Source organism: Oncorhynchus kisutch, linkage group LG20, assembly GCF_002021735.2.
Source record: "Oncorhynchus kisutch isolate 150728-3 linkage group LG20, Okis_V2, whole genome shotgun sequence".
Lineage (NCBI taxonomy): Eukaryota > Metazoa > Chordata > Actinopteri > Salmoniformes > Salmonidae > Oncorhynchus > Oncorhynchus kisutch.
In genome coordinates this window covers 31,986,266-32,014,080 of record NC_034193.2, presented here as the reverse complement: position 1 = coordinate 32,014,080, position 27,815 = coordinate 31,986,266, and the positions used below count along the sequence as shown (strand labels likewise).

General features: G+C 42.4%; 1 protein-coding gene across 5 annotated transcripts in view; it reads left to right on the top strand.

Moving 5' to 3' along the window:
• LOC109865572 (fibroblast growth factor receptor 2) overlaps positions 1 to 27,815 on the top strand; it is a 98,782-nt gene that overhangs the window by 20,793 nt on the left and 50,174 nt on the right. For 4 of the 5 annotated variants that reach the window (XM_031799139.1, XM_031799137.1, XM_020453857.2 and 1 more), the window contains exons 3-6: positions 4,581 to 4,850; positions 13,910 to 13,984; positions 17,359 to 17,528; positions 25,125 to 25,248. In XM_031799139.1, coding sequence (XP_031654999.1) covers positions 4,581 to 4,850; positions 13,910 to 13,984; positions 17,359 to 17,528; positions 25,125 to 25,248 — 639 coding nt within the window. The remainder of the gene's footprint in view (positions 1 to 4,580; positions 4,851 to 13,909; positions 13,985 to 17,358; positions 17,529 to 25,124; positions 25,249 to 27,815) is intronic. The other variant, XM_031799140.1, reaches the window with a different exon arrangement.

Here is a 27,815-nt window from a genome sequence, read left to right as displayed (position 1 = left end):
GCTAGTATTGCATTTTAGAACCCCGTTCCCCCCGTCACCCCAAGATGAAAGGTTTTGACCACTAAAGATTTAGGCAAATTCGTATACATGCTCAAATCGTTCAATAGTTAGGCTATCCATATTACCAGAGTTTATAGTCTTTCTATTTCTATGGCGAATTTGCGCCCGTAATTTAGATAATGCATTGATATATAGATGTGCAATTTAGATAATTAATTGAAAGCTAGCTAGCTTGCTGAAATGATAACGGAGAGAACAAAGAATATCTCTATTTGATCATGTACGTGTGCATATCCAAATATGAATGACGCCTGGAATCGTCGGATTATCAAACGGCAAGAGTCAGAAACATGTCAAACCTCAACATGTCAACAGGTCGTATAAGCAGGGTTTAGCTGAGACTCATCTCTTGACAGGTAGGTTGGTAGTAAGCTTGGGCGGTATACCGTATACCGGGGTATTTGGAAATAGCCATGGGATGGTTTTTCAGTACCGTCAATACCTTTGAAACGTTTTTCAATACATGTTTATATTGGTAGCTAAATACCGGCAGTCAACTTGTGCAATAGGTTCGGAGATAAAACAGATTGTGTTCTTCATTTCACCTGTCACATTATTTTGCATTATGAAGCTTACCATAGTTCCCCAGAGCAGTTGAGCTAGTCACATGTTTGTAAATAGCACAACAGGAGAAAGCGTTTTATATTGAAAGTAAAGTTGTGTTTTTTTTGCTTCAATAGTTATCGGATGTGCAACTATAGTTTTCCTTCACAGAAAATACATTAGAGCAACACATTCCGCAGAAAATAGCTTCATTGTCGTCAGATGACAACAGAAGTGCAGCACTATTTGGCTGACAGCCACACTAGTAAATGAGACAATGAAAAAATGATGCATGGCCATCATATTTCTAATGTTTATTATAGAAAGAATGCAACCAGCTACATTTCCTAATGTTTTGCTTAAAGTTAGTCTTGCATTTTACCAGAGAAAAGTAGGCTGGCTACATCAAGAAAAGTACAAGCGAAGTAGCTACACATCAGCAAGAGCGCTGTGTTTTGATATAATGCCCATTCGTGAATCATCCAAGTGGAGAAGTGCAACTGAAGCAAAAAATGTGTTTGATGCTGTGCAGAAATTACAATAAGAAGCATTTTTGATCTGCATTTACGAAACGCAGCAAAATATTTGTAATGTGTTTCATATTTTTTTGATGGGGAGAATGGGAGGGAGATTTGACTGTGGTAGGAATGGAGAGAGGTGTCTAGGCAGAAGATGAGTTCATATCAGAACACAGCCTCCTGTGGTGTAGAGGGAGGAGGAAGAGCTGAAAGGTATGCAGTGATAGTTTTCAAACCCTCAACCTCCACTGACATGCTGCATTGTAACAAAGTCCATGGCCACAATCTGCTGTGTGGGTTATGGTTAGTGAATTTGGAGTGCGTGTGTTTCGAGGTGTAAGTGGGATTGGCCTCATGGTTCCCATGAGTATTTGTGAATGAAGGTGTCAACAGGTTTAGGGATGGGTCAGGGTCAGGTCAACAGAATCATTGGAGGAGGAAAAGGAGGTGAAAGAGATGAATGAGAGAGGAGAGACATTGATGAAGATGGACAGATGTACACACAGCAGAGAAGAGAGATACAACACCTCAAAGTAACACTTAAGCATACCTTTCCAAGTGTTCACCATTTGGGGTTATTTAACAATGTCCTGCCCCACCCCCCATTCTGTGTGTGATAGATGGTGCCTGTCATAGTATATGGCCATCCCCTCTCAGTTCTGTGTATATTAGCTTTCTGTACACCCCTTCTCTCTCACCTGTGTTGATAGAGGCCTCGCTCCCAAACTGAACGACAGGCCTGTATCAGGCCTAGTGGAAGGCAACAGGAACAGCTCTTTCCACAGGCTTTGATCACACAATGGAGGGAAACGCAAAGTCGATAACAATGCAATTAAAGTAGTATGGAAAACTATGTAGGGAAATAAACAAAGGTGGTGAATATAGCCCCCATCAATCAACATACACACTCCTCCTCAGACCATGCACAGTGGGTGGTGGGTGGAGACGGATGGCTTAATTATTTCCAGAGTGAAGGAAAGAGGAAAAAAATATCACAGTACCGGAACTATACCTGTGTGGGGCAATGTGCCCGGGGGGAGCGCTTAGAGCACACACGTTCTGGCATGGCCGGCTGCCTGCAAGTGGAATTAACTTTCTCTTCCTGCTCAGGGGTGGGAGTTAATGTAACACACACAATGAAGGTGGAATGTACCTTAGGGAGGTGTGCTGAGATACAGGAACGGTTGGGAGTGCCTCTGTACTATGCCTCTAATTATTACGGTACAGTCAGCCAAATGTGGACAGTCTAAGACACGTTAGCCACGTACAATATTTATTTTATGGAAAACAAGCGCACACACAATATTGCAATAAAAAATCTTGCACCTCTGCCAAGGTTTGTTTTTGTAATGAAGTGTTGAAATCTGTAGACTGAGTGTGTCAAATCAAGGCAGAGGTTAGAGACTAGATTTACCATGGTTGTAGAGAGAGAGGGCTGGAAAACAGAGTAGTTAGACCTTTGGTTAGGTCAAGGTTTTGTCTTCTGTCTTACTGTCCAAAAACAAGACTGGAAAAGAAAGAGTGCTCCCTCTAAAACAGCTTTCACCCTTTCCTGTCTGGATTTTCTTTCTGATGGGTGTAGGGGATTGAAAAAATACACTGAAAAAATATATAAACGCAACATGCAACAATTTCAAAGATTTTACCCAGTTACAGTTCAATCAGGAAATCATTCAATTAAAAAAAAAAAAATCATTAGGCCCTAATCTATGGATTTCACATGACTGGGACACAGATATGCATCTGTTGGCCACAGGTACATTTAAAAAAAGGTAGGGGCGTGGATCAGAAAACCAGTCAGTATCTGGTGTGACCACCATTTGCCTCAAGGAGCTCAACGCATCTCCTTCGCATAGAGTTGATCAGGCTGTTGATTGTGCCTGTGGAATGTTGTCCCACTCCTCTTCAGTGGCTGTGCGAAGTTGCTGGGTATTGTCGGGAACTGGAACATGCTGTCATACACGTTGGTGAGTAGGCAGGGCATGAAAGAACTGGGATATTTTCAGCTTCCAGGAAATGTGTACATGGGGCCAAGCATTATCTTGCTGAAACATGAGGTGATGGCGGCGGTTGCATGGCACGAAAAATGGGCCTGAGGATCTCGCCATGGTTTCTCTGTGCATTCAAATTGCTGTCAATACCATAACCCCACCGCCACCATGGGGCACTCTGTTCACAACGTTGACATCAGCAACCCGCACAACAACATACAGTACACGCTGTCTGCCATCTGCCTGGTACAGTTGAAACAGGGATTCATCTGTGAAGAGCACACTTCTCCAGCATGCCAGTAGCCATCAAAGGTGAGCATTTGCTCACTGAAGTCGGTTACGATGCCAAACTGCAGTCAGGTCACGACCCTGCTGAAGATGATGAGCATGCAGTCTTCCCTGAGACAGTTTGTGCAGAAATTCATCAGTTTTAAATCCACAGTTTCATCGGCTGTCTGAGTGGCTGGTCTCAGACAATTCTGCAGGAAGAAGCCAGATGTGGATGTCCTGGGCTGGAGTGGTTACACATGGTCTGCAGTTGCGAGGCCGGTTGGACGTACTGCCAAATTCTCTAAAACGATATTGGAGGTGGCTTATGGTAGAGAAATTAACATTAAATTATCTGGCAACAGCTCTGGTGGACATTCCTGCAGTCAGCATGGCAATTTCTTTTTCCCTCAACTTGAGACATCTGTGGCATTGTGTTGTGACAAAACTGCACATTTTTGTGGCTTTTTATTTTCCAGAGCACAAGGTGCACCTGTGTAATGATCATGCTGTTCAATCAGCTTCTTGATATGCCACACCTGTCAGGTGGATGGATTATCTTGGCAAAGGAGAAATACTCACTAACAGGGATGTAAACAAATTTGTGCACAACATTTGAGAGAAATTAGCTTTTTGTTCATATGGATCAATTCTGGGATCTTTTATTTCAGCCCCTGAAACATGGGACCAACACTTTACATGTTGCGTTCATATTTTTATTCAGTTGTTATTTTGGAGGTACCTGTCTTTCTCTGCTGTACTCACACTGGCTGGTAGTTGTGCTGAAAGGGAGAGGGTCTGTTTATCTGTCTGGCCACTGATTGGTTGTTATTCTCACAGGCTCTGCCTCCACCTCCACGCCACTGTTCACTCTCTACCCTCTGCTTTGGGCCATAACTGCATGCTTTACGCATGAAAACACAACAAACACTAAAGATAATGTTTAGGGTGTGTCCTGAATGAGGGTTGTCATGTTAATATATGGTTTGAAGATTAAACAGTTTGGGCCTCCTCTCTCTCTGTATCACTCCTCTTGTCTTTACATTGATTTAAGTGCATCCATGGGGTTATGTGGTGTTTAAAAAAATATTTCTTACACTATTGCTTGTTTCTTCCTCTTCCACCTTTCTCCCTGTCTTTCTTCCCTCCTTTCTGTGCACACCCCTCCTCGGCCTCCCCCTCCCTTTTCTTTGCTCTGCAGAGCCTCCGACCAAATACCAAATCTCTAAGCCCACCGTGTGCTCGGTGCACCCGGGGGAATTGCTGAAGCTCAACTGCCCTCTGCCCGGGGAGGTGGGGACCATCACCTGGACTAAGGATGGTTCCTCTCTGGGGGTCAACAACCGCACCCTGATAGAGCGGGAGGTGCTGCAGATCCGCGACGCCTCGCCCAAGGACTCGGGCCTGTACGCTTGCAGCACCGTGGGCCCTCAGGGCAGCGACACACTCTGCTTCATAGTGAACGTCACAGGTGAGTCAGGGAGACAGGCAGGAAGCAGGACAGGGGATAACCAGCCAGCAGGGAGCAACCAAAAAGCCAGGGCTGGGAGAAACGAGCCAGCCAACCAGCCTGCAAGGGCAGGACAGAGACAGACAAAGGTAGAGTTGGTCATAGTGTAGGTCCTACACTCTTAGAAAAAAAGGTGCTAAGTAGAACCATATAGGGTTCTTCGGTTTGTCTCCATAGGGGAACCCTTTTGGTGCTCGGTAGAACCCTTTGCCGAAGGCTCTACCTAGAATCCTATATGAAGGGTTCTTCATAGAACTCTCTGTAAAGTGTAATAGCTAGGATTCCCTATAAAGGGTTCTTCGTAGAACTCTCTACAAATAATTCTACCAAGAACCCTTTTATCCTCTATAGGTTCTTCCTAGAACCCTCCATGAAGGGTTCTACCATTATTTGCATATTTTTTTCATGACAATACAGTATATCATAAGGCATTTCTTTCAGGGCCTAGTGATATCCAAACACAGCGAATGGAAACTCCTGATTTACAGTCACATTGTTAGTTGTTAGTCACATTATGCTGGCTTGCAAAGTGATGTGTAATTCCTATTGGAATCCAGCCAGTGAGTGAGGCTATCCAACAATTGGACATTTTAATCACCTGCAACCTGCATTTAGAATGACAGCCAGGGTAGGTGTAAATAAGGGTTTCATATTTCCCCCGTATTTTACAAATGTTCCATCTCAAGAATAAATCAGTTTTCTTCCGGGTGACCTGGTGTTTCCTGCCAAAACCGGAAGTGTCATTCTAAAGCATAAATATGTCTGGGTTTGATTAGAGCATTGATCAGCATGACATTTCAAGCCTGATACTACCTGAGCCCTACATTAAGACATTTTACGAGCCCTACATTAGACATTTTACGAGCCCTACATTAAAGACATTTTATGAGCCCTACATTAAAGACATTTTATGAGCCCTACATTAGACATTTTACGAGCCCTACATTAAAGACATTTTATGAGCCCTACATTAAAGACATTTTACGAGCCCTACATTAAAGACATTTTACGAGCCCTACATTAAAGACATTTTATGAGCCCTACATTAAAGACATTTTACGAGCCCTACATTAAAGACATTTTACGAGCCCTACATTAAAGACATTTTATTTGTATTTATTTGTATTTATTTAACCTTTATTTAACTAGGTATACTAGTTGAGAACAAGTTCTCATTTACAACTGCGACCTGGTGAAGATAAAGAAAAGCAGTGCGACACAAACAACAACACAGAGTTACTCATGGAATAAACAAACATATAATCAATAACACAATACAAAGTCTATATTTAGTGTGTGCAAATGAAGTAAGATTAGGGAGGTAAGGCAATAAATAGGCCATAGTGGCGAAATAATTACAATTTAGCAGTTAAACACGAGTGATAATGTGCAGAAGATGAATGTGCAAGTAGAGATACTGGGGTGCAAATGAGCAAAAAAATCTGTGAGCTGTTCTGACAGCTTGTGCTTAAAGTTAGAGGGAGATATGAGTCTCCAACTTCAGTGATTTTTGCAATTCGTTCCAGTAATTGGCAGCAGAGAACTGGAAGGAAAGGCAGCCAAAGTAGGAATTGACTTTGGGGGTGACCAATGAAATATACCTGCTGGAGCACGTGCTACGGGTGGGTGCTGCTATGGTGATCAGTGAGCTGAGATAAGGCGGGGCTTTACCTAGAAAATATAGGTGACCTGGAAACAGTGGGTTTGGTGACGAATATGTAGCGAGGGCCAGCCAATGAGAGCATACAGGTCGCAGTGGTGGGTAGTATATGAGGCTTTGGTGACAAAACGGATGGCACTGTGATAGACTGCATCCAATTTGTTGAGTAGGGTGTTGGAGGCTATTTTGTAAATGACATTGCCAAAGTCAAGGATCGGTAGGATAGTCCGTTTTACAAGGGTATGTTTGGCAGCATGAGTGAAGGATGCTTTGTTGCAAAATAGGAAGCCAATTCTAGATTTAATTTTGGATTGGAGATGCTTAATGCGAGTCTGGAAGGAGAGTTTACAGTCTAACCAGACACCTAGTTATTTGTAGTTGTCCAGAGTAGTGATGCTGGGCGGGTGGGCAGGTGTGGGCAGCGATCATTTAGTTTTACTTGCATTTAAGAGCAGTTGGAGGCCACGGAAGGAGAGTTGTATGGGATTGAAGTTCGTCTGGAGGTTAGTTAACAGTGTCCAAAGAAGGGCCAGAAGTATACAGAATGGTGTCGTCTACGTAGAGGTGGATCAGAGAATCACCAGCAGCAAGAGCGACATCATTGATGTATTCAGAGAAAAGAGTCTGAGAATTGAACCCTGTGGCACCCCCATAGAGACTTCCAGAGGTCTGGACAACAGGCCCTCCGATTTGACACACTGAACTCTGTCTGAGAAGTAGTTGGTGAACCAGGCGAGGCAGTCATCTGAGAAACCAAGGCTGTTGAAACCAAGTCCAGGTAGCCATTTGATTACCTGTTCAGGAGTCTTACTGTTGAAGCCTTTTTGTCCTAGACTTGGCACTCCGGTACCGCTTGTAGAGAGAACAGTCTATTACTGGGGTGGCTGGGGTCTTTGACAATTTTTAGGGCCTTCCTCTGACACCGCCTGGCGTAGAGGTCCTGGATGGTAGGCAGCTTAGCCTCAGAGATGTACTGGGCCTACCCTCTGTAGTGCCTTGCGGTCGGAGGCCGAGCAATTGCCGTACCAGGCAGTGATTCTCTCGATGTTGCAGCTGTAGAACCTTTTGAGGATCTGAGGACCCATGCCAAATAGTTTTTAGTTTCCTGAGGGGGAATAGGCATTGTTGTGCCCTCTTACGACTGTCTTGGTGTGTTTGGATAATTCTAGTTTGTTGTTGATGTGGACACCAAGGAACTTGAAGCTCTCAACCTGTTCCACCTCAGCCCCCTGTCACAAGGAAAAAAGTTACATGCATTTTGAGCTATGCTCCTACTGAGATGCGCTGTCTGTCCCCACCCTGATCGTTGATGATTGATCATGCAGATAGCAGAGAGAAGGACATAGAGAAGCCAGATTTATACATCACATAATTTAGCAGTTCCATTTGAAGTCATGCTGTTGATAGAAATTATTTATAATAATTTACCAGTTTCTCGCAGTTATTTATCCTGGGAAAAGGGAGTGGGTTTGGGCGGTAAATCTTACTAACCTCTTTCCTGGTATTCAACCCTCCAAATTGATTATTGATGCTACCTAAATCATTAAAACTGGAACCATCTCACTGGTATATTATGTCCAACTACTAAACTATTAAATAACACATATGGAATCATGTAGTAACCAAAAAAGTGTTGAACAAATCAAAATATATTTTAGATTTGAGATTCTTCAAAGTAGCCACCTTTGCCCTGATGACAGCTTGGAAATACTTTTGACATTCTCTCAACCAGCTTCATGAGGTAGTCACCTGGAATGCATCTCAATTAACAGGTGTGCCTTGTTAAAAGTTCATTTGTGGAATTTGATGACAGCTTTGCACACTCTTGGCATTCTCTCAACCAGCTTAATGAGGAATGCTTTTCAAACAATCTTGAAGGAGTTCACACATATGCTGATCACTTGTTGGCTGCTTTTCCATACCATCTAAATTGGGTTCAGGTCAGGTGATTGTGTAGGAAAGTCCATCTGATGCAGCACTCCATCACTCTCCTTCTATGTCAAATAACCCTTACACAGCCTGGAGGTGTGTATTGGGCCATTGTCCTGTTGAAAAACAAATGATAGTGCCACCTAGCGCAAACCAGATGGGATGGCTCATCGGTACAGAATGCTGTGGTAACCATGCTGGTTAAGTGTGCCATGAATTCTAAATCAATCACAGACAGTGTCACCAGCAAAGCACCCTCACACCATCACACCTCCTCCAGGCTTCACGGTGGGAACCACAAATGTGGAGATCTTCTTACAAAGACACGGTGGTTGGAACCAACAATCTCAAATTTGGACTTATCAGTCAAAAGGACAGATTTCCCACTGGTCTCATGTCCATTGCTCATGTTTCTTGGCCCAAGCAAGTCTCTTCTTCTTATTGGTGTCCTTAAGTAGTGGTTTCTTTGCAGTAATTCGACCATGAATGCCTGTCTCCTCTGAACAGTTGATGTTGAGATGTGTCTGTTACTTGAACTATGTGAAGCATTAATTAGGGCTGCAATTTCTGAGGCTGGTAACTCTAATGAACTTATCCTCTGCAGCAGAGGTGATTCTGGCTCTTCCTTTCCTGTGGCGGTTCTCATGAGAGTCAGTTTCATCATAGCATTTGATGGTTTTTGCGACTGCACTTGAAGAAACTTTCAAAGTTCTTGACATTTTCCGTATTGACTGACCTTCATGTCTTAAAGTAATGATGGACTGTCGTTTCTCTTTGCTTATTTGAGCTGTTCTTTCCATAATGTGGACTTGGTCTTTTACCACATATGGCTATCTTCTGTATACCACCCCTACCTTGTCACAATGGAACTGATTGGCTCAAACGCATTAAAAAGTAAATACATTTCACAAATTAACTTTTGCATTCCAGGTGACAACCTCATGTCTTGGTGACAGGGGGCAGTATTTTCATGTCCGGATGAAATGCATGCCCAAATTCAACTGCCTGCTACTCATCCCCAGAAGATAAGATATGCATATTATTAGTAGATTTGGATAGAAAACAATCTGAAGTTTCTAAAACTGTTTGCATCATGTCTGTGAGTATAACAGGACTTATGTAGCAGGCGAAACCCCGAGGACAAACCATTCAGATTTTTTTTTTTGAGGTCACTCTCTTTTCAATGGGTTTCATTGGGAATCCAGATTTCTAAGTGACCTTCTTGCTGTTCCTACCGCTTCCACTGGATGTCACCAGTCTTTAGAAATTGGTTGAGGTTTTTCCTTTGTGTAATGAAGAAGTAGCTCTGTTCAAAACGAGGTTCACTTCAAGTGTACTGTTTGTTAGAGGCGCGTGACCAGAAAGGCAGCGTCAGTTTGTTTTCTTCCTGTATTGAACACAGATCATCCTGTCTTCAATTTGATCAATTATTTACTTTAAAAAATACCTAAAGTTGTATTACAAAAGTAGTTTGAAATGTTTTGGCAAAGTTTACAGGTTACTTGAGATATGTTGTAGTCACGTTGCTCAAGTTGGAACCGGTGTTTTTCTGGATGAAACGCGCCAAATAAATGGACATTTTGGATATATATCGACAGAATTAATCGAACAAAAGGACTATTTGTGATATGTATGGGACATATTGGAGTGCCAACAAAAGAAGCTCATCAAAGTTAAGGCATGATTTATATTTTTATTTCTGCGTTTTGTGTCGCGCCTGCAGGGTTGAAATATGTTTTCTCTCTTTGTTTACGGAGGTGCTACCCTCAGATAATAGCATCGTTTGCTTTCGCCGAAAAGCCTTTTTGAAATCTGACATGTTGGCTGGATTCACAACATGTGTAGCTTAAATTTGGTAATTTGGAAATGTGTGATTTCATGAAAGTTAGATTTTTATAGTAATTCATTTGAATTTGGCGCTCTGCATTTTCACTGATATCCCAGAGAGGTTAAGAGAATGCCAAGATTGTGCAAAGCTGTCATCAAGGCAAAGGGTGGCTAGTTTGAAGAATCTCAAATGTAACATACATTTTGATTTGTTTAACACTCTTTTGGTTACTACATGATTCTATGTGTTATTTCATAGTTTTGATGTCTTCACTATTATTCTACAATGTAGAAAATAGTGATAATATAGAAAAACCCTTGAATGAGTAGGTTTGTCTAAACTTTTGACTGGGACTGTATGGGATTTATCAACCAATCAATATACATGCAAAAACACAGATATTGAAGAAATCAATTCTTAAAATCAACCTGCAATAGAGCATGTTGGGAAATATGGTAATCATGGGCATGTTTTTTTTATACAGAAAATACTGACACAGGAGGCAGATTGTTCGAGTCTTACAATATTTATTAATCCAATAGGGGAAGGCAAGAGAATGGTTGTGGACAGGCAAGAGGGTCAAAACCAGTACAGAGTCCAAAAGGTACTGAAGGGCAGAATCAAGGTCAGGCCAGGCAGGATGATCAGGCAGGAGGGAAACAAGTCCAGAGTCAGGCAGGGGACAAAATTGAAAGGACTATCAAAAAGAGACTAGAAAAAGGAGTATGGGAAAACCATGCTGGTTGACTTGACTAAACATGCAAGACGAACTTGCACAGAGAGACAGGAAACACAGAGATATATACACTGGGGAAAACAAGCAACACCTGGAGGGAGTGAAGATAATAACAAGGACAGGTGAAACTGATCAGGGTGTGACAGAAATAAATAAATCATGGAAAAGATATTAACTATGTCAATACTGTACATGTAAAATGATTACAAACAAACATATTCCGAGATAGGTACAGTTTTAAACACTCACACATATTTTTATATTTCTTTGATCAAATTACCCCTTTTCCCCCCATTTTTGTTTTATTCAATTGGTAGTTGCCATCTTGTCTCATTGCTGCAACTCCCATACGGACTCGGGAGAGGCAAAGGTCAAGAGCCGTGCGTCCTCCGAATCGCAACCCAACCAAGCCGCACTGCTTCTTGACACAATGCCCACTTAAACTGTAGTGACGCCCAGCCCGTGAACGGGATCGTTATCATCATCTGACACTAATTAGCATAACGCAACGGACATAAATCTTCCTAGAAAATCTTCCTATTCATGAAAATCACAAGTGAAATATATTGGAACACAGCTTAGCCTTTTGTTAATCACCCTGTCATCTCAGATTTTCAAAATATGCTTTACAGCCAAAGCTAGACAAGCATTTGTGTAAGTTTATCATAGCCTAGCATAGCATTATGCCCTGCTAGCAGCAGGCAACATTTTCACGAAAATAAGAAAAGCAATCAAATTAAATCATTTACCTTTGAAGAATTTCAGATGTTTTCACTCACGAGACTCCCAGTTAGATAGCAAATGTTTCTTTTTCCCCAAAATATTATTTTTGTAGGCGAAATAGCTCCGTTTGTTCTTCACGTTTGGCTGAGAAATCGACCGGAAAATGCGGTCACTACAACAGCAAACTTTTTTCCAAATTAGCTCCATAATATCGACAGAAACATGGCGAACGTTGTTTAGAATCAATCCCCAAGGATTTTCACATATCTATTCGATAATATATCCACCGAGACAATTGGTTTCTCATTAGAAGCGATTGGAATAATGGCTACCTCTGTACTTTACGCAAGATTTTCTGCGGGAGCCATCATGTGACCACTTGCTCAATGTAGTCCCTTATGGCTATTCTTCAACATAAATGCGTAAAAATACGTCACAATGCTGTAGACACCTTGGGGAATACGTAGAAAGCGTAAGCTCATTCGTAGCCCATTCACAGCCATATAAGGAGTCATTGGCATGCAGCGCTTTCAAAATATGGGGCACTTCCTGGTTGGATTTTTATCTGGGTTTCGCCTGTAACATCAGTTCTGTTATACTCACAGACAATATCTTTGAAGTTTTGGAAACGTCAGTGTTTTCTATCCAAAGCTGTCAATTATATGCATAGTCTAGCATCTTGTCGTGACAAAATATCCCGTTTAAAACGGGAAAGTTTTTTATCAAAAAATGAAATACCGCCCCCAGAGTTTCAAGAGGTTAACACGGAATCCGGCCGCACCAATGTGTCGGAGGAAACACCGTACACCATGCTGTGCTCCGCCCAGTGGGTCTCCCGGTCACAGCTGGCTGCGACAGAGCCTTGACTCAAACCCAGAATCTCTGGTGACACAGCTAGAATTGCAATGCAGTGCTTTAGACCACTGCGCCACTTTTTATTACTACTACTGCAATCTGTTCTCATGACGAAACTGAAAAATACCAAGTTGTGTAGAAAGTAAACATCTGCACCTCAAAAGTGCCAAGTGTGCTTATGTCTACATAATGAGGATGTCGGGGGAAAAATGTCAACTTCTGACTTTCTGGTCTAGCGTTTGATGACAACGGAATACACTGCCCAGCCTTACATAATTAGAAAGATGAGATTATCCTGATAAAAAAAATTGAAATATACACATTGCGAGATATTTGACCCAATATACCAACATGCCTCTCCGTAGGAAAACAATGGGCGGAGCTCAGCATTCCAAGGACAAAAGGTATTTCGGGGCAAGCGTTTGATGACAACGGAATACAATGGCCAGCCTTACATAATTAGAAAGAGGAGATTCTCATGATTTAAAATGGTGTCCAATTAAAATAAATCTAAATATACACATTGAGATATTTGTCGAAATAGACAGACATACCTATATTTCCCGATTTGAAACAATGGGACGACCCCAGTTCCATGAGTCATTTTTTGTTGTTTACATTTCAAATACCAGAAACGTGGGCAGGTCTCATTGCCAACAATAGCAAAGCAGGCATTGTGACGTAGAGCAATAGGCTGGGAACAGAACGTTCGGAAGGCGAGTTGGTGCCACGGGGCACAATATAGCTAATATAGGAGCTGGCAGGGTGAAAAATGCCCCCAAAATAATGCCTGTTTTTTTCATGATTACTTCAAACCTATGGCAAGCAGCTGGGACATATGGTAATATTATGAAACTGGGCACACGGCTGATGCAATGAACTCGTTTTTAATCAGAAAAAAGTATTGTTAAGCATTTCATGTGTCCAGCCTACTACATCCCTGAACGTTTGAGGTTGTGATGCTTTTTTAATAGGGTGGTAGTTGGGGAATGGCCATGGAAGGGTTGTGGAATGGTCAAGTAGTTGTAGTTATTCAACTTTTCTTACAAACGTCAGTGACTCTCATGCTGTTCTTGATTGCATATGATTAGTGATTTTGTCAACAATGTAAACGTCAATATTACATCACCTGATTCTCACCTAAACATGTGTGTGTGTGTGTGTGTGTGTGTGTGTGTGTGTGTGTGTGTGTGTGTGTGTGTACGCGTGTGTAGCAGTGTATGTGTATGGCTGGAGCTGTGTTGAGAGGTGGCAGAGATGGTAGGAATTAACCGTGGTCATCTCTACAGATGCCATCTCGTCTGGGGACGATGAGGACGACACAGAGCGATCAGAGGACGTGGGGGTGGACGGAGAGCAGATAAGTGAGTATGGGCATAGTATTGTGGGACAGTGTGGGAACAGGGCAGGAGAGGCAGTGACCGTTGTCTTCTATAGTGGGGGCATTGAGGCAATATGTGAACTCAGCAAATAAGTTGTTGTTTTTTGGGGTTGTTTTTACCTGCATTGTTATATAATAACACTGTTGTGGATCTGAAGGACATGGCTTGGCCTTTCGACCATCAGGTCAAATGCCGTCATGACCAAAGTTACTATACTCCTAAATGTTGTCTTTTTGTGTCTTGTGTGCACAGTGTTACTAAATCTCTTAGTTTCATTAGTTCAAATCTGCAATGAGATCTCAGCTGTACTGTAGCATTCCTGTATATGTAGTAAGTCTGGGAGTGTGTGCTGGGAATGTGTATATGTGTGTGTGATGTTTGTAAGCCTATCTCTCCCAGGCCTTTTAGGCGCTCCAGGGAAGAGGAATTCCTAACATTCCTCCTGTAGCCTGCATCTCTCAGGTAGTCAGGCCCCAAGGAGCGAGTCAGCTGGACTCATCCATTATGGAATGCTCCCATCTGGACTGGGTTAGGGACCTGATGGGAGATGGGCTCTGTGTGTGTGTCACAGGCTGAAGGCTTCCATATCTTGTTAAAATTTTAAACACGCACCGTCCCTCACAGTGGGTTCAACTCCCCCACTTTGCACCGACTATAATTGCCTGAAATCCATTAAATCTACGAACTCTGTAAGGAGAGGAAAATAGAGAGAAGGGGGACATTTTTTTTCTGGTGGTAATAAGCTGATTGAAAGCAAAGTAAAAACTGTTCTGGCAGCTCGGTTGAATTTTCTCCTGGTGTTTTTTTCTAAGAATTCAAAACCGGAATATTAAAAAAGAGAGGTGGAAGAGAAAAAATAGGGGACGGTTGAGGCCTTTTAACTACAGCGTTCTGGTTTGGATCAGCACCAGCACTTCTCTGTGTATGCTAACGCTGTAGAGCGCTGGCCTCCGGCCCACTTTTGGAGGGGTGTTGTGGAGGCTTTTTTGGGAAAGAAGGAAGGAGAAGGGGGGGTCTGAGCATTGTGCTTGGGGCCGTTCTAATGCCCAATGGGTTAGGTTTCAGTGTCTGTCTCAGCTCGTACTCTGTACACTTTGATTCCACTTTCTTAAAAAGAGATTGAACAACAACAGTCACAACCAGGCCCCCCCCCTAAAACACTGGGAGAAAAAGTTATGGGTGCCCCCTACCCAGCGTCAGCGGAGGTTGGCTGTGATTGGAGGAGACGAGCAAGGCATATGGAAGGATCATGGAGAAGGCTTTGTTTTTTCGGGGCAGCATTGACGTCAGGGGGAGGTCAGAGTGGATGTGGGGTTCCACGCTCGTTGGTTTTGTTGTTCTAACTCATTCTCTGGCCTGTTAAGGAGATCATCCTTAATTGCTCCCATTTGTCTTCGTTTGAAACATCTGTAGGGTACAATTTACAAGCTTTTAATAGTATATCATTAGCTGCTTTATGTTTGTCCTAGATATACAGTATATGTAGCTCTAGTACCAGCTCTACAGTATGGGGCAAATGTACAATTAATACTATCATTTGACACTTATGTTTGTGCTGCATTCCTCATGCTGAACTTACAGCACATTCTTGTTTTGGAGTTACATAGATAACCTGAGCTAACCCCAGACTGCCACAGAGTAAACAGTAAGAGAAGCTGTCCATTCAGAGAGCTTAAGGGGCCATAGGGGGGCCACACAGGGTGCTAGGGGCCACTTAGGGGTCTTAGGGGCCACAGCAGTTGGCCAGTGAGAGTTTGGCCTCATCTGGACAGAGGTTGGGGGGTCTTTGAAGTCTCGCTACCACCGGATGACGGGAGCATGGGAAACAGACCTGGTCACCTTTCACTATCATGTACCGTGCTCATCATCAGATACAGCTGCTGCCACTCCGGGGTCAGAGTTCACCTGAGAGAGACGAGCTCCCGAACGAGGGCAGTCGCCACCCTAACCTGTCTGACTGTGTCTGTAGGGAGGAGTGTTGAAAGAGAAAATAAGATGGCGAGAAATAGGGGGACAGAGTGAGAAGGAAATGGGCTTAAAAGAACCTAACTAGTCTAATTATAGTGTGTTGGTTCATCCTGGAAGGAAGAGCATGGTTTACGTCTTCTGTATCAAAGTATGTGTGTACTGTCCGGTTTGCATGCCAGAGAAAATTATGGGAGGTGACCGACTCTGATAGTATTCTGATTGAACTCTGGTGGGCGGGAGAGAGGAGTGGGAAGAGGGGCTAAAACAGGGAGGGAGGGGTGGAAAGAGAAGGACAGAGGCCCAAGAAGGCTACGGTAATAGAGATATAGGAAGTGATGGTGGGGACATCGGTTGTGAAATTTCTCTTCTTTCTGAGTCCATCTGCTTATGCAATCACTCTCCCAGGTGCCGAGAGAGAGAAATGGGGAGGCAGGGGGTATAGAGAAGATAACGTGTGTGTGTGAGAGAGGGGGGGGCATCAGGGAACTACAGAAAATGAGATATATGGGGTGAACGAGCTGCAGTTACAGTATGTAGGCCAGACAGAAAAGGGGTGTTACTAACTTCCTATACGTCCCTGTGGGAGTGTATTTGAATGAAGGAGCATGATCGATCATTGTGTGGGTAACTTACCCTTTACAAACCAAACATTTCTCACCCACAACAAATGCGAAATAATCTTTCTCCCTTCTGGAACATAATGATTATTCATGGATGATAAATATCCATTCTTCCCAACAGCCATATCTTCCCGATGACAGGCTACATATTGTAATTGGAAGAAGTGGTCAAAAAAAAGCACTAACTGCAACTAGATAAAATGGATGTGATGGTCTAGTTACCCACTTGGTAACGACACGTTACCCTCCCTGCAACCTTCAAAAGAAAACATTTATGTTTGAGTATTAAGTGTTTCCAGTGTGAACTTTAGTTTCTCCCTAAATGGCACCATATTCCCTATTTAGTACAATCCTTTTGACTAGGGCCCATAGGGAATAGGGTGCCATTTGGGACATAGCCTGTGACCACCTCCCTCACTCTTTCTCACTACCTGCTATAGTTGTAGTAATCCATGTTGTTCAGTCTTTGGACTGAAACTGTTAAACAACGGAGCTCTGCTGCTCAGCCATGTTTCCCTTACAGTGTTTCTTTGACAGTAGAGAAAGTGAGCAAAGTTACTCTCACAAATATAAGTAAGACTTATTTTACAGCATGGTTTAAGCTGATATGGTTTTAACTAATTAACTATGTGGTAACAATGAACACTTTCTGGTACTGTCTGGTACTTCCCTAATATAATATATATTACTGTTTTGCTATATATGGACAAAATCTAATTTGAGATTTTGACTAAACAAAAACCCTGATTGGTCATCTCTTTTCTTTAGGGGCGCCCTATTGGACGATGCTGGAGAAGATGGAGAAGAGGCTACATGCTGTACCTGCTGCCAACACAGTCAAGTTTCGCTGTGCTGCCGGGGGCAACCCACGTCCTAAGATGCGCTGGCTGAAGAACAGCCGACCATTCCGACAGGAGGACCGCATGGGCGGGTACAAGGTACGAGAGAGAACCCCGCACTGCAGCATGCTGGGACATGGAGTTTCTCATGACTAGCGCATTGAAATTAGTCTATGTAATCAAATGTTTCATTCAAATTTACTTTTGTGACTGTTTAGAAAGGACTTTCAAATGCATTTTTCTGCGTCTTGATTTTGAGGCAGACTGTTGCCCTTCCATTTTGGCTCTACTGCTACTACTGTTGAGCTGCGCAGCCTAGTTAAAGTTTACGGTGTGGCTGTAGAGCCGACTTTCTGGACCCCTTTTCCCGACATCTAAAGGTCCTGAAGCTTCTTCACATGTGCAGGATTCTCTACTTTACGCACGGTCTCTGACGAATGTTGCTTGTTTAATAAAGTTGATCAAAGTCTGCAAGAACACACAATGAAAGTATACAACATAACCAAATATAATCGCATAACGTTACTGTAATACAAAAAACACTACCTCTTTTCTTAAGAGATTTTAGGATGATTGTGCAAATGTTTGCGTCTTTCTTTCGAATAGTTGCATGTTCAACTCAGCATGCACCAGTGAACAAAATATGTGCTTTGATCAACAAAAAACAACACTGTAGGGTACATGTCAATAACTAGGGCTCGGAATTGCCAGGGACCGCACAATATGATATTATCACGATACTTAGGTGCCGATATGTGTTGTGATTCTCATGATTCTATATATATATATATTGCAATTCAATGTTCCAAACATATTGCCCACCATATGTCTGCTGCAGAGGTACAAGACAGAGCCATGAAAAAACGATCAGTCAAGGAAATAAGTGCTGAAAACTAATTGGCTCCCTATTTTTTTTTTAAAGAAGAAGATTGAAAATAAGAAAAATAAGAAAAAAAGTGTTGGTGCAGGGACAGCCAACTAAGTCAAAAATAATATTGAGATATTGTCAAAATGATAGGATACAATATGTCATAAAAAATAATTTCCCGATATGTAACTATCTTTCCCCCCCCCCATCACAATCGATAACTCAAGAAGATCTAGATGAATATACCCATGAAACTGGTTCAGATCAAATGGTTGAAATGCAGGTGCGGCATGGAAGATTCACCGGTAAAACTTTATCATTCACGATTGGCAGTGAGAAATGTGAAGGGAGGGTGACCACAAAAAATTGGTGTGTAAGGTAAAGCCAGTGATTTGGATCATCAGCTCTGGGGAAAAGGGAACTGGCGGGACGGGACGGTTACCTATGGATCCGCAGCCTCGGCCTAAAGTTGAACAGAAGGGACCAGTCTATGTTCTAAGAACCCATGCACTTCGCCCAACTGCTGTTTGCACATTCTGAAAACTCAAACAATGTAAACACAATAATGTAACAAACAAACAATGTAAATCCAGCCGCTGTGTCCGATTTCAAAAAGGCTTTATGGCGATAGCACACCATGCGATTATGTTAACTTGTTATGGCTGCAATCCCGATATTGGGATAAGTGTCATCAACAACTGCTGAATAGCATAGCGCTACATACAATCAATATTACTATAAATATTTATAGTCATGAAATTACAAGTGCAATATAGGAAAACACAGCTTAGCCTTTTGTTAATCCACCTGTCGTGTCAGATTTTGAAATTATGCTTTACAGCAAAAGCAATCCAAGCGTTTGTAAGTTTATCGGTCGCACGATAAAAACATTAAGTACACTTAGCATCAGGTAGCTCCGTCACAAATCAGAAAAGCAATCAAATTAATTGTTTACCTTTGATCTTCGGATGTTTTCACTCACGAGACTCCCAGTTACAAAACAAATGTTCCTGTTATTCCATAAAGATTATTTTTAGATCCAAAATAACTCTGTTTGTTTGTCGCGTTATGTTCAGAAATCCACAGGAAAGAGCAGTCACGACAACGCAAGACGAAAATTCCAAATAGTTTCCGTAATGTCCACAGAAACATGTCAAACGTTTTTTTATAATCAATCCTCAGGTTGTTTTTAAAATATATAATCGATAATATATCAACTGCAAATGTCTTTCACAGTAGGAGAGGGGAAAACATCTGCCCAAATTCTGTTGCGCTAGCCAAACTCATGTGACCACTTGACGCGATGATCGTTCTGGCTCATTTTTCAAAATAAAAGCCTGAAACTATGTCTGAAGACTGACACCTTGAGGAAGCGATAGGAAAAGGAATCTGGTTCATATCCCTTTAAATCCAGCAAAGGGAGGCTATGGAACATGGAGTTTTCAAAATAGAAGCCACTTCCAGTTTTGATTTACCGCAATATCAGTTCTGTTATACTCAGACACTATTTTGACAGTTTTTGAAACTTCAGAGTTTTCTATTCAATACTTATAATAATAATATGCATATATTAGCAACTGAGACTGAGGAGCTGGCCGTTTACAATGGGCACCTTTTCATCCAAGCGACTCAATACTGCCCGTGCAGCCGTAGAAAGTTAAGTCGGTGCCTAGCCACAGAAAACCATACAGCCATTTTCCAACCAAGGAGAGCTGTCACAAAAGTTCAAATTAATCACTTACCTTTGATTATCTTCATCTGATGGCACTCCCAGGTCTCCATGTTAGACAAATGTTTGTTTTGTTCGATAAATTTTATCTCTATGTCCAAATACCTCCTTTTTGTTCGCACGTTTAGTCCAGTAATCCAAATGCACAAAGTGCGGGCACAAAGTCCAGACGAAAAGTAAAAAAAATGTCCATTAAAGTTCTTAGAAACATGTCAAATGATGTATATAATCCATCTTTAGGATATTTTTTATCATAAATCTACAATAATATTATTTATAGAAATAGCATTTTAAATGCTCACTTACCTTAGCGCGTTCAGGTCTCGCCGAACGTCGGACGAAAAGTTCAAATGGTTCCGTTACATCCCATAGAAACATGCCAAACTAAGTATGGAATCAATCTTTAGGATGTTTTTAACATAAAACTTAATTAATGTTCCAACCGGACAATTCCTTCGTCTGTACAAATGAAGTGGAACGTACAGTGGGGCAAAAAAAGTATTTAGTCAGCCACCAATTGTGCAAGTTCTCCCACTTAAAAAGATGAGGCCTGTAATTTTCATCATAGGTACACTTCAACTATGACAGACAAAATGAGAAGAAAAATTATCCAGAAAATCACATTGTAGGATTTTTAATGATTTTATTTGCAAATTATGGTGGAAAATAAGTATTTGGTCAATAACAAAAGTTTATCTCAATACTTTGTTATATACCCTTTGTTGGCAATGACAGAGGTCAAACGTTTTCTGTCAGTCTTCAGAAGGTTTACACACTGTTGCTGGTATTTTGGCCCATTCCTCCATGCAGATCTCCTCTAGAGCAGTGATGTTTTGGGGCTGTTGCTGGGCAACACAGACTTTCAACTCCCTCCAAAGATTTTCTATGGGGTTGAGATCTGGAGACTGGCTAGGCCACTCCAGGACCTTGAAATGCTTCTTACGAAGCAACTCCTTCGTTGCCTGGGCAGTGTGATCATTGTCATGCTGAAAGACCCAGCCACGTTTCATCTTCAATGCCCTTGCTGATGGAAGGAGGCTTTCACTCAAAATCTCACATACATGGCCCCATTCATTCTTTCCTTTACACGGATCATTCATCCTGGTCCATTTGCAGAAAAACAACCCCAAAGCATGGTGTTTCCCCATGCTTCACAGTAGGTATGGTGTTCTTTGGATGAAACTCAGCATTCTTTGTCCTCCAAACATGACGAGTTGAGTTTTTACCAAAAAGTTATATTTTGGTTTCATCTGACCATATGACATTCTCCCAATCTTCTTCTGGATCATCCAAATGCTCTCTAGCAAACTTCAGACGGGCCTGGACATGTACTGGCTTAAGCAGGGGGACACGTATGGCACTGTAGGATTTGAGTCCCTGGCGGCGTAGTGTGTTACTGATGGTAGGCTTTGTTACTTTGGTCCCAGCTCTCTGCAGGTAATTCACTAGGTCCCCCCGTGTGGCTCTGGGATTTTTGCTCACCGTTCTTGTGATCATTTTGACCCCACGGGGTGAGATCTTGTGTGGGGCCCCAGATCGAGTGAGATTATCAGTGGTCTTATATGTATTCCATTTCCTAATAATTGCTCCCACAGTTGATTTCTTCAAACCAAGCTGCTTACCTATTGCAGATTCAGTCTTCCCAGCCTGGTGCAGGTCTACAATTTTGTTTCTGGTGTCCTTTGACAGCTCTTTGGTCTTGGCCATAGTGGAGTTTGGAGTGTGACTGTTTGAGGTTGTGGACTTTTATACAGTCTTTTATACTGATAACAAGTTCAAACAGGTGCTATCAATACAGGTAACGAGTGGAGGACAGAGGAGCCTCTTAAAGAAGAAGTTACAGGTCTGTGAGAGCCAGAAATCTTGCTTGTTTGTAGGTGACCAAATACTTATTTTCCACCATAATTTGCAAATAAATTCATAAAAAATCCTACAATGTGATTTTCTGGATTTTTTTTTCTCATTTTGTCTGTCATAGTTGAAGTGTACCTATGATGAACATTGCAGGCCTCTCTCATCTTTTTAAGTGGGAGAACTTGCACAATTGGTGGCTGACTAAATACTTTTTTGCCCCACTGTAGCTACCTTTCATGTGAGCGTGCCAGACGGAGGCTGTGGCACTCTGCCAGACCACTCACTCAAAGAGCACTTATGAGCCCCTCCTTTAGAGTAGAATCCTCAAAACAGGTTCTAAATACTGTTGACATCTAGTGGAAGCATTGGGAAGTGAAACATAACTAATATCACCCTGTATCTTCAATGGGGGCGGAGTTGAAAAACTACAAACCTCAGATTTCCCACTTCCTGGTCGAATTTTTTCGCAGGGTTTTGCCTGCCATATGAGTTCTGTTATACTCACAGACATCATTCAAACAGTTTTAGAAACTTCAGTGTTTTCTATCTAATACTAATAATTATATGCATATATTAGCATCTGGCACCTACAGAGTAGGAGGCAGTTCACTCTGGGCACGCTATTCATTCAAATGTGAAAATGCTGCCCCCTATCCCAAAAAGGTTAACACTGTGTCCAAAGAAGGGCCAGATGTATACAGAATGGTGTCATCTGCGTAGAGGTGGATCAAATAATCAAGAGCAACATCATTGATATATACAGAGAAGAGTCGGTTCACCTTCCAACAGAATAACGACCCTAAGCACACTGCCAAGACAACGCAGGGGTAGCTTCGGGACAAGTCTCTGAATGTCCTTGAACCCGATCAAACATCTCTGGAGAGACCTGAAAATAGCTGTGCAGCGACTCTCCCCATCCAACCTGACAGAGCTTGAGATGATCTGCAGAGAAGAATGGGAGAAACTCACCAAATAGAGGTGTGCCAATTGCTGCCAAAGGTGCTACAACACAGTACTGAGTAAAGGGTCTGAATACTTATGTAAATGTGATATATATATATATATAAATGAGCACAAATTTCTGTAAACTGTTTTTGTTTTGTTTTTATGGGGTATTGTTTGTAGATCGATGAAGAAAGAAAACAATTTAATACACTTTAGAATAAGGTTGTAACGTAACAAAATGTGGAAAAAGTCAAGGGGTCTGAATGCTTTCCGAAAGCACTGTACCGTAATTGCTGGACTATTAAGCGCACCTGAATATAAACCGCACCCACTGAATTATAAAAAAATATGTATTTTGTACATAAATAAGCCGCACATGTCTATAAGCCGCAGGTGCCTACCGGTACATTGAAACAAATTAACTTTACACAGCCTTTAAACGAAACACGGCTTGTAACAAAAATTAAAACAGTAGCCTACCAAGAAAGTCATTGGTCACTATCTTCCTCCTCCTGTGCACTGAAACCACTGAAGTCATCTCCTTCGGTGTCGGAGTTGAATAGCCTCAGAATTGCTTCATCCGATGTTGGATCGTTTTCATTGTCGCTCTCGTCATTTTCATTCGGAGGCAAAAAACCCTACTGAGCTCATGCTGCCCCCTCAACACGCAGCAGTCCAGCCTTTCGAAACCCGTTGATGATAGTGGATTTCTTGAGAATGCTCCACGCTGTCAGGACCCACTGGCAGACTTGACCATAAGTTGCTCTTTGCCTGCGGCCCGTTTTAGTGGAGGATTTCTCCCCACTTGTCATCCAAGCCTCCCACTGAACAAGGAGCGCCACCTTAAATGCACGATTTACACTGATGTCGAGTGGCTGCAAATACTTTGGGTCATCTGCTTTTCTTCCCTCTGAAAGCTTTTGTTGTCTTTCTGCACTGAGTCAGTTCCTCACGCTGCTGTTTCCAACGTCTTATCATCGACTCATTAAGGCCAAGCTCCCATGCAGCAGCTCTATTTCCTTTTCCAACAGCCAGATTTATCGCCTTCAACTTGAAAGCTGCATCATATGTATTTCTCAGTGTCTTTGCCATGATGAGGGTGACAAAATTACTACCGTAATCAGAATGATGGGAAGTTTGAGCGCGCTCGATTTATGTCACATTATGTGGCGGTGCTCAGTTTTTTGGTGGCATGAATCTTGTGAAAGCGGGAAAAATCCATAAATTAGCCGCGTCATTGCATAAACCGCGAGGTTCAAAGTGTGGGAATAAAGTAGCGGTTTATAGTCCGGAAATTACGGTATATAAAAATGCTTCCGCTGAATACGATAATACGATTGGGGAATCATCCAATCTATTGAAATCAAACGTTTTTTAAAGTGCAATTAAAAGTCACTTTACAGTGATGGATTCATTTGCAAGTTATCTATTGTGTTGGGATGTAATAGGGAAGGAAAAAGTGTGACACATGTAGTTAATGGGTGATAGTTTACGAGGAAACACAGCCATCTCTTCATGGGAAGTTCCGGAGAATGTTTCCCCTTGGCTTTAATTCTGCAGAAAGTCTCATTCTAATAAACACGGTATTCAGTCGAACACTTTCTCCTCGCTATCTTTAGCGACAGTTCTGTAAACACACACAAACACACACACACACACACACATACTGCACGCATGCACGCACGCACGCACACACACACACACACACACACACACACACACACATACTGCACGCACGCACACACACACACACACACACACACACACACACACACACACACACACACACATACTGCACACACGCACACACACACACACACACACACACACACACACACACACACACACACACACACACACACACACACACACACACACACACACACACACACACACACACACACACACACAAACACACTCCAATTGACTTGTCCATGCAAAACAAGTGCCCTAATAAAAGACAGCATTTCTAGTGTTTTCTCTGTAAGTAGTAAAAAGTAGAATATTTAGAATCTACAGGGTTTTCACTAGTGTTCTAAGGAGTAGAGGTGGTAAGTAGTAGCTTAGGGAGAGCACAGTGAAATTCCTTGGGTGGGGGTAGCAGCTCACCTTAGGACCAGTCTGTCACTCCCTGTAATATTGTTTTTCACCATGATGCGCTCGTGAGAATAGACCTGACTGCCCGTCACTCACTGAGCCTCCTCACTTACTCTCTCTGGCCTTCCATCAATCCGCAGTTTGCATTGGTTTGGATGTTCCTTTGTGAGATTCACATTAATGGGTTGGATTTCCCTTTCAGGTGCGTCACCAGCACTGGACCCTGATCATGGAGAGTGTGGTTCCATCCGACAAGGGCAACTACACTTGCCTGGTGGAGAACGCATATGGCACCATCAACCACACCTACACCCTGGATGTAGTGGGTGAGTACTGCACTGGGCCTGCCTGGGATAGAGGGAGGGATGGGGGGGTTAATAATAACATCTGCGAGACACCTGCGAAAAGTAGGGGTCAGCCATTTGCCTGTGTCCCTGGAGCATTTGGGTACTTTGCTCAAGGGCACAGCGGCAGATTTGACAACTTGTTGGCTCCGGGATTTGAACCAGCAACTTTTTGGTTACTGGCCTAATGGTCTAACCTCGAGGCTACCTGCCGACTCCAACTAAACATTACTTGTTTGGGCCAGCATTAGGGGATTCTCACAGAGGGTGTTGGGGACGGGGTGGGGTTGTGGGTTATTGCTGGCTGTTTGATCCCCAGGTGCATGCTACTACACTGTATGTAAGTACAGAGAAGGAATGCTGCCTAGATGTGCCAGGTCTGTTTCTATGGGCAGGATTGATGGATGTATTGTATGTAGGCAGGGCCCTGGCCCAATAAAAATCGAATCAAATTTGATTTGTCAAATGCGCCGAATACAGCAGGTGTAGTAGGCCTTACCGTGAAATGCTTACTTACAAGCCCTTAACAATGCAGTTCAAGAAATAGAGGTAAGAAAATATTTACTAAATAAACTAAAATAAAAAGTAAGACAATAAAATAACAATAACGAGGCTATATACAGGGGGTACCGGTACCGAGTCAATGTGCGGGGGTACAGGTTAGTTGCGGTAATTTGTACATGTAGTGACTGCATAGATAATAACCAGCGAGTAGCAGCAGTGTAAAAGCAAAGGGTGGGGGTCAATGTAAATAGTCTGGATGGCTATTTGATTAATTGTTCAGCAGTCTGATGGCTTAGGGGTAGAAGCTGTTAAGGAGCCTTTTGGACCGAGACTTGGAGCTCCGGTACCGCTTGCCATGCAGTAGCAGAGAGAACAGTCTATGACTTGGGTGACTGCAGTCTTTGACAATTTTTTGCTCCTTAGTCACAATAGTCTGATTCACACCAAGACAAGCCAAACTGTACTGTGCTTGCCTGGTTACGCATCAGCCGCATTTTTTGGAAACTCGCGGGAAAATACATTGTGAAAAGAAAATATCCAAGCCAGCCCAGTACTGTTCGGGTTGGCCCAACACTGTGAATCCAGCAAACCTTCGGTTGGACATAAGGGACCATTGATGTGACTGTTAGAGGAGTTGGAGAGGGACAGTAGGAGTACATGCTGCGGAGCCTCTCTCGGGAGCAAACAGAACCAATGTAGTCAGCAGCAATGTTACCTCAACTATTTTGGGGCACTGAGAAAATGTCTGGTCTTCTTGAACGTTGTTAAAATTCTGTGCAACCTTCAGCTCACGTTTACTGTGAACACTGAGGCTGTACCTGCTTTAAGTTTCAGTTTTAACAGTGGGCAAATAGGTTACTGTGGCTCCATCAAAAACAATGGATAAAATGCATCCCATAACATTTTAACATGGAAATAGTTGTTCTATCATTCAGCCTTTAGTAGCAGCCAATGTGTGATGTTAAATGTAGACCTTTGACTTTTGAAAAAAACATTCATAGCTTGACATTCAACTGTTAATCCACTTGTCCTTCAGACAAGGTGACTGAAAATGTTGTGTTTGATACAAGAAACCACTTTACAAAATAAAATGCATTATTATTCGCATACCATTATTACAGAGAATTAATGCTACCCTCTGCCTATTGGCTACTTAGCTTATTCAAGCCGGTCTCAAAATACAACACTGCCCCTTTAAGACAAACAAAATGCTCTTTACCTGACTTGCTTTTTAAAGATATGAAATAGAAATGTACACATTTTGTGCTCTCGTAGGAAGCAATCACTTACCTATTTCTGACTGCAAATGATCTATAACTTGGCTCACTAACGAGCAAAGGATATTAACAAAATGTGTGCACACGTGGCTACATAAAGCTCTCGCTTTGATCTCAAAACAAGCGCATCTACTCACGACTGCTCATGCTGTAGAACAGTCCAGTCCAAAGTGAACAGCCCAGATCCATATATGGCAATGGTCTATGTGATATAATCCTACTGCAGCTCTGATTGGTTATGCTGCACGCGTGTCAATGCAATAAAATCCTACTCCAGTGCGTTCTGCCTACATCCAATTCTCTTGCATAGTTATTAGTTTTGCATACTAAGTCTTTCATAGTTTGTTTTGTTGTGGTATGTTGCATTGAAAGTGGCTAATATTGTCACAGTAAAGGGACACGTTGATAGTGTTAAATAACAGGGACAAGTCTACAAAGTTGAGTGAAGTTCATTCACGTTGAGTGAAGTTCATTCTCGCATGCGCGCAGCTTAGAGGGAACATTGGTCAGCAGTATTATAAAGGGGACAAAGCAAGTTCTTACCTAACTCACTCAACCCCTTTACTCTGACCTTTGGAGCAAACAAGACTAGAGTGTGTGTGTGTTGTGTTCAATGTATTATGTAGAGCACTGGTCATCTTGCTAAATAAACTAGCAGGAGGGTGGGGGAGAAGAGGGGGTTAAATCAGAGGGGTTGAGTTAGTCAAATGTCAGATAAATGTGTGTACACTGTATATATTGCGTGCCTGTGTGTGTTTTTTCCCTGCT